Source organism: Vipera berus, assembly GCF_964194415.1.
Source record: "Vipera berus genome assembly, chromosome: 2".
Lineage (NCBI taxonomy): Eukaryota > Metazoa > Chordata > Lepidosauria > Squamata > Viperidae > Vipera > Vipera berus.
The window spans coordinates 285,771,597-285,784,124 of NC_138203.1; the positions used below are offsets into that span (position 1 = coordinate 285,771,597).

Sequence of the window (12,528 nt, forward strand, 5' to 3'; positions counted from 1 at the left end):
TCCAAAGTTTACCCCTTCAAACCCCTTAACTTTCCTCCCCACCCCCACCCCCCCCACAAACTTTGCTTCCCAGGATTAAAATAGGATCCGCCCGCGGGCGCCCTCTTGCCAAAAGCTTCCAGGGCAGTGAGAAGGAGTCCATAGGATCTGGGAGGATCTGGAAGAGGAGGAGGAGGAGATGGGAAGAGGGAGGGACCTCAATAGGGAAAAGCAATCTCTGCCTAGCACTTTAAATCTTTCCGTGGAAGGAGGGAGATGCAGCTTGCTAGGAAGGCAACTGGCGTTGGAGGAGCTGTGAGTCCTGCCCTGCGCGCCTCTTCTTGGAGGACGGAGTCCCAGGCGAGGGGCAGAGGAGGGTAAGAAGCTTCCACTCTCCTTTCTCTTCAGGCCAGTTCTGGGAATGAGACGGGGAAAGGTCTTGGAAATGTGACTTTTAAATGCTGCTTTTAGGAATCACTCCTAAGATTCTTCCTGTAGGCACCACTCTTTCTCCCTGGAGTTGTTGCGGTGGGGGGGGGGGGAGGCAATCGCTGGAAGTTTTTCCAAAAGAGACCGGACAAGCGTTTTGACCAGGATAGTATAAAATCTCCTGCCTTGAGCAGAGGGGGTTGGACTAGAAGACCTTAGAGGTTCCCTAGGACTCTTACCTTCTGCGATAGTTTCCCGTGGGGTTTTCTCCGGTGCTGTGCCAGGTCCAAGAAGCCTTTGATTGAAATGGCTGCTGGCCACTTTCTCCTACAACAGCATGCCTCCCGGACTTGTGGCTGCCCCAATTACTGGAAGTTTTTCAAAAATAGACCGGATAACCATTTGACCTATAAGGTCTTCTGCCTTGAGCAGAGGGAGTTGGACTAAAAGACCTCAGGGAGGTCCCTTCCAGCCTTAGGATTCTATGTTCTGTGATTATTTCCCATGGGTTTTTTCCCCTGATTCTCTGTCAGGTCCAGAAGCCTTTGATTGAAATGGCTGCTGAATTCCCTGGAGGAATTCTTGCTTTGCCCCATTGTTTCTTTGCTTATGCCAGCCTGCCATGAACCCTGGGGGAAAGGGGGGGGAGGGGGGAGAGAGCCCAGAAAACCAAACCATTTTGAAATGTCCGACCTCAAGGCCACAAGGGAATGCAATGCGGACCGGACCGTGGTCAAACCAGCCAAGCATTAGAACTGTTTGTTACCCATACAATTTGTTTGAATCTAGTTGGACATCAGGGAGATAATTGGGGTGGGAGGGAAGGGCTTGGGAGAGGGGAAAGTAAGTGGGCAATCTTAGCGTGCAAACCTCAGATCTGACTTTCTAGGAATGCAGTGGAAGGCTCTTTCATCCTAAATGACCGAGTCAGGACAAGCCCACAGAAAGGAGGAATGGTCCCTCCTTGGAGCCATTGGGGTTTTTTTGGGGAGGTCATTCAGGAGGGGACCACCTCAGAAGAGGTAAAAGGTCCTTCTGATGCCCTTTAATCCTCAAGATCGAATTTGCCCACATTTCTTTCCTTCATGAGTTCCTTTTTGTTTTTTCATGTGCTTGTTTTTTTTATATCGCCACTCAAGAAAGATGGATTGATTCATTAATCAAGGAGAGAAGCAACCTGGAATTAAGGAGAAACCTCCTAACAGGGAGGACAGCTAACCAGTGGAACATCCTTGTCGTCTTTGACATGGTGGGTGCTTCATCAATGGAGCTTTTCAGGAAAAGACTGGACGGCCACTTGTCTGAAATGGTAGGATAGGGTCTCCTGCTTGAGCTGGGGGCTGGACTGGAAGACCTCTGAGGTCCCTTCTAACTCTCTAGTCTGAATCCAAAGTGCTGTGGGGAGTGTGCATTTGAAAAGAAATCATCCATTTCCTGTAGGCTGTTCCAAAGGGCAAGTTGCATCTGAAAAAAGAGTTTTTCTTTGTTTTCCCTGATTCACTGGCAGGGAGGGTGAACACGCAATAGAACTCCCCTAGATGGGATCTGCTTGAGGCCTCCAGTGTCAAGCTCTCTGATGCTTCAATGCATACATTCATGGCTGAGAGACCTGCCTCTGAATCCAATCCCTGATCCTTCCACACCTTTCAGTTTTCTTCTCACCCAGTGTCAGCTTCTATGTGTTGCTGTGGCTGCAAAGCACTCAGACAAACTGATTCCCTAGGTAGCACAGAAATAGGCAAACATCGCCCTTCTGCACTATAGGTTCAAGAATGTCGTTAGGATGGTGAATAATAATAGCAGCAGCAGCTAATTTAATCCACTGGGCGCTGTGTAAAAAATATGACTTGCCTGTATCCGAAAAGTTGTGGGAACATAGGGTGGAAAACGTTGTTGAGAATGAGAGGGTGAAGATCTTGTGGGACTTTCAGATACAGACAGATCACCATTTGGAACACAACATGCCAGATATTGAAGTTGTGGAGAACCAAAGCATACAGCTGATTGATCTCACTGTACCAGGAGATGCCGGAGTCGAAGAAAAAGAACTGGAAAAAATTACAAAATACCGCGACCTGGCCATCGAAACTGTGCGATTGTGGATGAAATGTGTAACAGTGATACCCATTGTCATCGAGGCACTGGGAACTATGTCCAAAAACTGCAAAATACATCAAGAAACTGCAGCTTCCTGCAATAACTCCAATGCTACAAAAAAACTGCACTACTTGGAATGTCTTACATTTTAAGGAGGTGCCTGGTTGATAACCTAGGATGCTGGCAGCAACCCGTGTCAACCATCAACGCCAGTCAATTTGAATGTTCAGTTGACTGAGGTTGATGTCTAATGAATAATAATAATAATAATAATAATAATAATAATAATAATAATAATAATAATAATAATAGTTGGAAGGGACCTTGGAGGTTATCCAGTCCAACCCCCTGCTCAGGCAGGAAACCCTATCCCATTTCAGACAAAGGGCTTTTCCAGATGTTTGATAGCAAATTATTCCTTTGCTGTTTCCCCCCCCCCCACTGGTAAATAGTCCTCGACATATGGCCACAACTGAGCCCAAAATTCTGTTATAAGGCCTTGGTAAGACCACACTTAGAACACTGCATCAGGTTTTGGTCACCACAATGTAAAAAAGACATTGAGACTCTAGAAAGTGTGCAGAGAAGAGCAATAAAGATGATAAGGGGACTGGAGGCTAAAGCATATAAAGAACGGTTGTTGGAATTGGGTATATCTAGTTTAATGAAGAGAAGGACGAGGGGGGACATGATAACAGTGTTCCAATATCTCAGAGGTTGCCACAAAGAAGAGGGAGTCAAGCTATTCTCCAAAACCCCTGAGAGCAAGAAAAGAAGCAACAGATGGAAACTAATCAAGGAGAGAAGCAACCACTAAGGAGAAACTCCCTGACAGTTAGAACAATTAACCAGTGAAACAACCTGCCTCCAGAAGCGGTGAATGCTCCAACACTGGAAGTTTTTAGGAAGAGATTGGACAACCATTTGTCTGAAATGGTATAGGACTTCCTGCCTGAGCAAGAAGTTGGACTAGAATGACCTCCAAGGTCTCTTCCAACTATGTTATTCTGATCTGTTATTAATAGTAAATATGAAAAATGGTCAAAAATCACTTTTTTCAATGCTGTTCTAAGTTCGGTCACTAAATGAACTATTGTAAGTCGAGCACTACCTGTAAAGCATTAACTTAGAAAGGTTTTGCACTTTTTTTATTCCTTTGGAAAGATTCTTCAAATAATGTTTATTTGCCCTGCTTGGAAATTTTTGCTGATGGTTTTGTTCATTATGAACAAAATTTGCATATAATTTACTGATTTCCCCCCCCATTAATAGGAATGTTCATGGAATGCTTTTTTCCTGTTTTAGGAGCTGGTACTGATATAGCTGTGTTTTTCTCCATGGAGGAAGGGGCTCTGCACCAAGAGGTCATGCTGGAAAATGCAACAAATATGGCCTCCTTAGGTAAGGGATTCTGTTAAGATGTTTATATTTAGTATCTTTGAACAGTGGAATTGTAGAATGAGTCAGAACTTACAATTCTAGCTGATTGGTTGGATAGAGCTGTCTACTAATTGAGGCAATCTATGCTGTGATTAAAGGGACGCGGTGGCTCAGTGGGTTAGGACGCTGAGCTTGTCGATCAGAAGGTCGGCAGTTTGGCGGGTCGAATCCCGAGTGCCGCGTAACAGAGTGAGCGCCTGTTACTCGTCCCAGCTTCTGCCAACCTAGCAGTTCGAAAGCACATAAAAATGCAAGTAGAAAAATAGGGACCGCTCCGGTGGGAAGGTAACAGCGTTCCGTGTGCCTTTGGTGTCTAGTCATGCCGGCCACATGACCACGGAGATGTCCTCGGACAAGCGCTGGCTCTTCGGCTTTGAAACGGAGATGAGCACCGGCCCCTAGAGTCGGAAACGACTAGCACGCATGTGCGGGGGAACCTTTACCTTTACCTTTATGCTGTGATTAGCTAGTGTGAGTGTAAAGGGGTGTTTCCTTGTTTCCCGCCTTTTTTCCTGTGTCTGCTCTGCAATTTTACCTCAGGATGATCCTGTGGTTTACCTCATGATGCTCCTGTTAGACTGACTATCTTCTTTACTGTAAATATTGAGGTGAAATATATTTATTTAAACTACAAGTTCCCGTCAGTGTCTCTGACTTCATTTGGACACCTGCTGCATGATTCCCTGAAAGATTCTCTTTCCTCTGGATTGAAAGTGTGGTGGACGTGAGCAGCTGATCTGTTTCTCAGATGAACTGCTAGTTTTTTTCGCTGTATACAATAAACAGCAGTGTCCTTATCTGCATTTCTACTCCTACGTAGTCTGAGAAAATGGCCTAAAATCTCCACGCTGTCTCCATGAAGTTACCCATCTGAGCCAGTTTCTGATTGTGCCTATCCCACTTTGTAGAGGGCTTTTTAGAAGCTGCTTTCATTTTGCTGGTTTTGGTCTATAATGATGGGTCCCTGGCTTTATCACAAGGATGTAACTTCTTGTTTGTCGGATTGGCCAGGTCCTCTGCAGATGGGATCTTCCAACCCTAATCCATCCCATTTTCTCCCTTTTTAGTGCTACATGCAAATGCAGGAACAAGTAGAGATCCTGTAAATCTCTATGGAGATTCTCAATCAAGAAGGTCATAGTTGTCTGAAAGGTGTTTTTTCAAAAGGCAACTGGACATTATTGGTTTTTAAGGGATTTTCTTTCCTCTGGACTGAAAGGGTGGTTGAAGCGAGTAGCTGATGTGTTTCTAAGATGAAATGCTGTTCATTGTGTACACTTAACCACATTTTTTCTTCTACGTGGTGTGTTAAGATAGGCTAAACCATCCACACTCTCTCCAGGAGGAGGAGAGAGGTGTTTTTCCATGCAGTTTCTCATCCTAGACAGGTTCTCATCCTGTCTGTTTGTAGTCTTAGAAATGGCTTTCATTTTGCGGATGTCAGGCCTGCCCTAGTCCTATCTCTTAGGAAAGAAAGCACTTCGACTCCATTTAATTGAAATGATAGATTCTTTTACTAAAAAAATATTGGCTGCAGTAGAGTCTGACTACAACTAAATTTATGGAATGGAATGGAATGGAATAAGAATTAAGAGTAGAAAATAGAATAGAATAATAGAATAGAATAAGAATTAAGAGTAGAACCAAACAGAAATGAATAGAATTAGAATCAGAAAAGAACAGAACAGAATAGAATAGAATAACACAACACAGTTGGAAGGGACCTTGAAGGTCTTCTAATCCAACCCCCTGCTCAGGCAGGAAACCCTATACCATTTCAGACAAATGGTTGTCCAATCTCTTCTCAAAAGCTTGTGTTAGAGCAGTTGCAATTTCTGGAGGCAAGTTGTTCCACTGATTGATTGTTCTAACTGTCAGGAATATTTTTCTTAGTTCTAGGTTGCTTCTCTCCTTGTTTCGGAGATTCAAATGTTTTTCTTCCTCCCAGCCCTCCTCCCATGACCAGTCCATCTTGAACCAATAAGGATCCGCCTAGGTGTTTTGAGAACACTGAGATGTTTGGGGCAATCCTCATTCTTTCTCAGGGTCTATAGCTTTGAGTGCTGGTACAAACTGCTTTGGAGTTTCTTTGTACTCTGTTTCCCATCATGTGCACACACAGGTTAATTGCTGATTTGTCCCCCATGTCCTCCCTTCTCCTAGCCTTTGATGGCAGGATGCCAGCAAGGCCGTCCCCCCCCCCCAAAAGGAGATCTTCCTTTAGGAGAGCTAGGTGAGAATGAACATCTCAAGATGAAAACCGGTATTTTCAAGGGAAAATATCCTCAAGCAGAGGAGTCAAAAACCTCAGTTAGGACATCAATCAATCAACCAGAATAGAGCTGAAAGGCACCTTGGAGGTCTTCTATTCCAACCCACTGCTCAAGCAGGAGACATCAGTTGATGTTTCTCCTTTCTCAGTTGTAAATTTGGTGAACCTGTCTTCTGTTGTCATCCAATTTTTGAACAAAGTCATCTTTCAAGAGTCCCTCCTTCTATCGTTCGAACTGAACCTGAAGGAGAAGCAGAGTTGATGGGGCTTCACTCGAGAGTCAAAATGATTTCCCCCAAAGCATTAGGGGTTTGTATTCTGCAGCAAAGAGGGCAACCCTAAGGCATATTTTATATCGACTACTGTCAATATGAAGCATAATACCATGTTTCGAACACGGCCTGCTAGAAGCAGGAAGAAGAATCACAAAAAGAGCTAAGAGAAAAATAGAAACAGTGGTGGGAGTTTCAGGAATGTTCAAATAAGGGATGCAACAAATGATGCTTAATTTCTTTCACACCACAGTTTGTGTCAATTATCCCTTTTTTCTCCCCCCACCCCCCAAAATAGGTGGTGATGTGAAGATAGAGGATTCTAGCCAAGCAGTGGCAATACCTTTTCTAACAGCCAAAAAGGAAGATGAAGAAAAGATGAGTGAAAAGGAAAGGCCTGAGGAAAAGGAGGAGCTGAAGAAATACTCTAGTTTCCAATGTGCAGACATAGACTCTTTCTTGCACAATGATGATCCCCAAGAAAAAGGAGCATGTCCAGGGTGCGGGAAAATACCCAGAGATGAATTAGGATTATGTGATTGTGTAGAGAAACAAAGTGAAAGCAGGGAATGGTCCAGAAGGACCCTTCCTCTTCCTTTTCATCAGAAAATACAAGAGAGAGAGAAACCGTACAAACGCACAGGGTATGCACAAAGGTTCGGTACAAGCTGCTCCTTTGCATCGCATAAAAACATTGTCAAAACAGAGGATCCATATAAATGCCTGAAATTTGGAGAAAACATCAGTCAGGAAAGTCACCTGAATTCCCGTCAGAGGGTCCACAAAGGGAGGATACGGCATCAATGCGGAAACAGCTTCAGAAGCAGCACCTCCCTAACTTCCCATCAAATCATCCATAGTGAGGAGAAGTATCAATTTTGGGAGGGTAGAACAAAGCTTACTCAGAGCCAGGAACAGAATTCCTGGAAAAAAAGCCCCACTGGGAATGATTCATGTAAATGCTTGGAATGTGGGAAGAGCTTCCGTTCTGCAAGTCACCTCACTTATCATAATAGGATCCATTCAGGGGAAAAGCCGTATCATTGCACAGTGTGTGGAAAGAGCTTCACACAAAATGGCAATTTCAATTTACATAAGAGGATCCACACTGGAGAGAAGCCGCATAAATGCACAGAGTGTGGAAAATGCTTCTGTACCTCCAGTGCCCTTACTTCCCATGAGAGGATTCACACAGGGGAGAAACCCTATGAATGCTTGGAGTGTGGAAAAAGCTTCAATAGACGTGATACACTAATGAAACACAATAGGATGCATAAAGGGGAGAAACCTTATAAATGCCTGCACTGTGGAAAGAGCTTTAGTCAAAAAGTTCATCTTCAGTCACACGAGAGGATCCACACTGGGGAAAAACCATTTCAATGCATGGAGTGTGGAAAGAGCTTCCGTTTCTCAGAACAGCTTACTGCCCATCGCAGAATCCACACAGGGGAGAAGCCCTTTCAATGCCTTCAATGTGGAAAGTGCTTTGCTAATTCTGGTAGCCTTCATACCCACAAACGGATCCACACAGGGGAGAAACCATACAAATGCCTGGAGTGTGGAAAGAGCTTCCGCAAATCCAGTCACCTAACTTCCCATAAAAATATCCACACTGGAGAGAAACCATATCAATGCACCGAATGTGGGAAGTGCTTCAATCAAAAAAGTAACCTTAATACCCATAAAAGAATCCACACAGGAGAAAAGCCCTATAAGTGCACTGAATGTAACAAATGCTTCATTGACTCAGGGGCCCTTGTTTCCCACAAAAGGACCCACACTGGAGAGAAACCATACGAATGCAAGGAATGTGGAAAAAGCTTCGGTCAAAAAGGAACTTTTATAATACATTATAGAATCCACACTGGGGAGAAACCATACAAATGCACGGTGTGTGGAAAGAGCTTCAGTGATCCTCAAGAAGTTGTTTCCCATGAAAGAATCCACACTGGGGAAAAACCCTATAAGTGTGTAGTGTGTGGAAGGGGATTTAGGACTTCCCGTGACCGTGCTTCCCACAAGCGGACCCACACAGGTGAAAAGCCATACCAATGTGGGGAGTGTGGAAAGTGCTTTAGTCAAAATAGTTCCCTTCATAGCCACAGAAGAATTCATTCAGGAGAGAAACCATATAAGTGTATGGAGTGTGGAAAATGCTACAGTCGTAGTGGTGGTTTTAATTACCATAGGAGGACACATACTGGTGAGAAACCAGATAAAAGAGTTGAACGTAGAAAAGTAATTAGTTAGAATCAGTCATGTAACATCCATAGAAAGATTCATTCACCAAAGAAGCCATTAAATGTATCAAGTGTGGAAAGATATTTTTTTTTAAAAAAAATTCTTGTTAAAGGATTTGTTCATTGGAGAAACTACTATAAATATCTCAAGGTTATAAAGGCAATTGGACTTTCTTGTTTTTCTTTGAAGATGTTTAGCTTCTCATTCAAGAAGCTTCTCCAGCTGTGACTGGATGGTGGGGAATGGAAGAATTTATATTCTTTGCAGACAACTGGTCATTTGTATTCTGTAGAAAGAAACCATTAAATGTATCAAGTGTGGAAAGAGCTTTTTTTAAAAAAAATTCTTGTTACAGGATTTGCTCATTGGAGAAACTACTATAAATATCTCAAGGTTATAAAGTGCTTTGGTGCCTGTTATTTGCTTATTGCCATAAAATGATTTACCTGGAAGAAACCATAGAAATACACTGAATGTAGAAAGTGTTTCTGAAGCACCAGAAACCACCCATCTTATACATGGTTCCGACTGGCTTACAATTAACATAACAGGAAAGTAAAAGAACAACCAATAATTAAAAGCTCTCTTAGGCACAAAGCCAGACCTAACAGGATGGATAAACACTAGATATAGTCCTCGACATACGACCACAATTGAGCCCAAAATTTCCCTTGTTAAGGGAGACATTTGTTAAAGTGAGTTTTGCCCCGTTTTACAACCTTTCTTGCCTCCCTTGTTAAGTGAATTACCGCAGTTGATAAGTTAGTCACCTGGTTATTAAATGAATCTTGCTTCCCCATTGACTGCTTGTCAGAAGGTCACAAAAGGTGATCATGTGAGCCCCCAGGAAGACTGCAACCATGATAAATATGAGTCAGCTGCCAAATGTCTGAATTTTGATCACAGGGAAATGGGATGATGCAGTTATGACCGTAATTTTGAAAAGCGGTCATAAGGACCTTTTTTCACTGCCATTGTAACTTCAAACGGTCACTAAATGAACTGTTGTAAGTCGAGAATTACCTGTACTGGAGAGTGGACGGGCGGGTTCGATAGGTAACCCAGCTACAACGCATGAAACGATTGGAGTGGTTTAACTAACCAGCGGTAAGATCCTGGTGCAGAGTCAAACAAGAGCCTAACTCAGGGGTTGGCAACCTGAAAAAGGAAAAGAGCCACTGGGAACCGGTTCCATCACACATAAAAAAAGTGGGAGCCGCGTGCGTGCGTCCATGCACGCACATGCGCAAAAAACATTTTGCGCATGCGCAAAACGGTTTTTGCGCATGCGCGAACGCGCGCGGTTGCCAATTTTTTTTATGTGTGATGGAACCTGTTCCCGGTTGCGCGACGGCGACAGCCCGTCTGCAAAGCTGCCGCTTTCGGCAGTGTGCAAACGTGCCGCGGCAGCTTTCTCAAAGAGCGGCGCCGCTGCCCATTCCGAGAGGTGTGCGCGCACGTCTCCGAACGACCGTAGGTGCGCGCGCACCTCCCCAAACCTTTGGAGAGGAGCAGACGCACCTCTCTGAATGACCATAGGTGCGCACGCACCTCCCCAAACCTCCCCAAACGTTGGCAGGTCTGCGGACGGCGGCGGCTTGGGAGAGGTGCACACGCACTCTCCCAACTGCCGCCATCCCGTTTGCACAGCTGCCGTGTTCGTCAATGTTTGACGAACGCGGCAGGTCTCCGGACGGGATGGCGGCGGTGTGGCGAGTGCATGCGCACTCTCCCAACCGCCCCCATCCCGTTTGCACAGCTGCCGTGTTCGTCAATGTTTGACGAACACGGCAGGTCTCCGGACGGGATGGCGGCGGTTTGGCGAGTGCGCACGCACTCTCCAAACCGCTGCCATCCCGTTTGCACAGCTGCCGTGTTCGTCAATGTTTGACGAACGCGGCAGGTCTCCGGACGGGATGGTAGCAGTTTGGCGAGTGCACGCGCACTCTCCAAACCGCCGCCTCCCTGTTTGCACAGCTGCCGTGTTCGTCAATGTTTGACGAACGCGGCAGGTCTCCGGACGGGACGGCGGCGGCTTGGAGAGGTGCGCGTGCACCTCCGCCCTTCGGAAAGGTGCGCGCGCACCTTTCGGAACGGGCGGTGCCACTCTCCATTTGGAGAGGTGCGCGCGCACCACTGCCCGTTAGAAGAGGTGCGCACGCACTGGGCGGCTGGGAGCCGCAGGAGAAACAAGAGCCTAACTCTAGCAATTGAGAAACAAACTACTGTTAAGATGGTTATACCTTTCTACACTCACACCTGACCCACTGATGTCTTATACCATGGGTGCCAAATTCGCTGTGTCACGTGACGTGTCGCAGTGAATCGTGACTTTTTTTCCATTGCCCGAGCTGGGGTGGGCGTATCTTCCACATGATGCAACCGGCCCATGGACTGTCAGTTTGACACCCCTGTCTTACACCCTCCTATGACTCACTTGAAGTAACCTCCCCATCACAAGACTCATCACCAGCCTCTCTGATGAATCGCACATGACCCATCACCAGACCCTCACTTGACGTTGTTAGTTGCGAAGTCATGTCCGATCCATCGAGACCCCATGGACAACGTTGCTCCAGGCCTTCCTGTACTGTCTTCTGAAGTCCCTTTAAGCTCACGACTACTGCTTCAGTGACTCCATCTCGCCACCTCATTTTCTGTCATCCCTTTCTTCTATTGCCCTCAATCTTTCCCAGCATTAGGGGTTTGTATTTTGCAGCACAGAGGGCAAGAGGGAAGCCTATGGCAGATTTTATATTGACTACTGGAGATATGAAGCATAATACCGCACAGCCTGCTAGAAGCAGGAAGAATCACAACAAGAGCTAAGAGAAAAATAGAGATTGTGGTGGGAGTTTCAGGAATGTTCAAATAAGGGATGCAACAAATGGTGCTTAATTCCTTTCACACCACAGTTTGTGTCAAGTAACCTTTTTTTCTCCCTCCCCCCAAAATAGGTGGTGATGAGAAGATAAAGGATTCTAGCCAAGCATTGTCAACACCTTTTCTAACAGCCAAAAAGGAAGATGTGGGAAAGATGAGTGAAAAGGAAAGGCCTAAGGAAAAGGAGGAGCAGACATCGGCTCTTTCTTCCACAGTGATGATCTCCAAGAAAAAGGAGCATGTCCAGGGTGAGGAAAAATACTCAGAGATGAATTAGGATTATGTGATTGTGTAGAGAAAGTGAAAGCGGGAAATAGTCCAGAAGGACCCTTCCTCTTCCTCTTCATCAGAAGATACAAGATGGAGAGAAACTATACAAATGCACAGAGCATGCGGAAGTTTCGGTACAAGCCGCTCCTTTGCATCCCATAAAAACATTGTCAATACAGAGGATCCATATAAATGCCTGAAATTTGGAGAAAACATCAGTCAGAAAAGTCACCTGAATTCCCATCAGAGGGTCCACAAAGGGAGGATATGGCATCAATGCATCACCTGTGGAAAGAACTTCAGAACCAGCACCTCCCTAACTTCCCATCAAATCATCCATAGTGAGGAGAAGTATCAATTTTGGGAGGGTAGAACAAAGCTTACTCAGAGCCAGGAACCAAATTCCTGGAAAAAAAAAGCCCCACTGGGAATGATTCATGTAAATGCCTGGAATGTGGGAAGAGCTTCCGTTCTGCAAGTCACCTCACTTATCATAATAGGATCCATTCAGGGGAAAAGCCGTATCGCTGCACAGTGTGTGGAAACAGCTTCACACAAAATGGCAATTTCAATTTACATAAGAGGATCCACACCGGAGAGAAGCCACATAAATGCATAGACTGTGGAAAATGTTTCAAGACCCCT

General features: G+C 45.1%; 1 protein-coding gene across 1 annotated transcript; it reads left to right on the plus strand.

Moving 5' to 3' along the window:
- Positions 1–250: 250 nt before the first annotated feature.
- LOC308663054 (uncharacterized protein) lies at positions 251–11,890 on the plus strand (the record flags this gene model as incomplete). The annotated part of the gene is made up of 4 exons (XM_081319196.1): positions 251–356; positions 3,811–3,906; positions 6,788–7,732; positions 11,688–11,890. Exons 2-4 carry the CDS (start codon positions 3,843–3,845, stop codon positions 11,888–11,890), a joined length of 1,212 nt encoding a protein of 403 aa, XP_081175322.1. The 5' UTR covers positions 251–356; positions 3,811–3,842.
- Between the last annotated feature and the right edge of the window lie 638 nt (positions 11,891–12,528).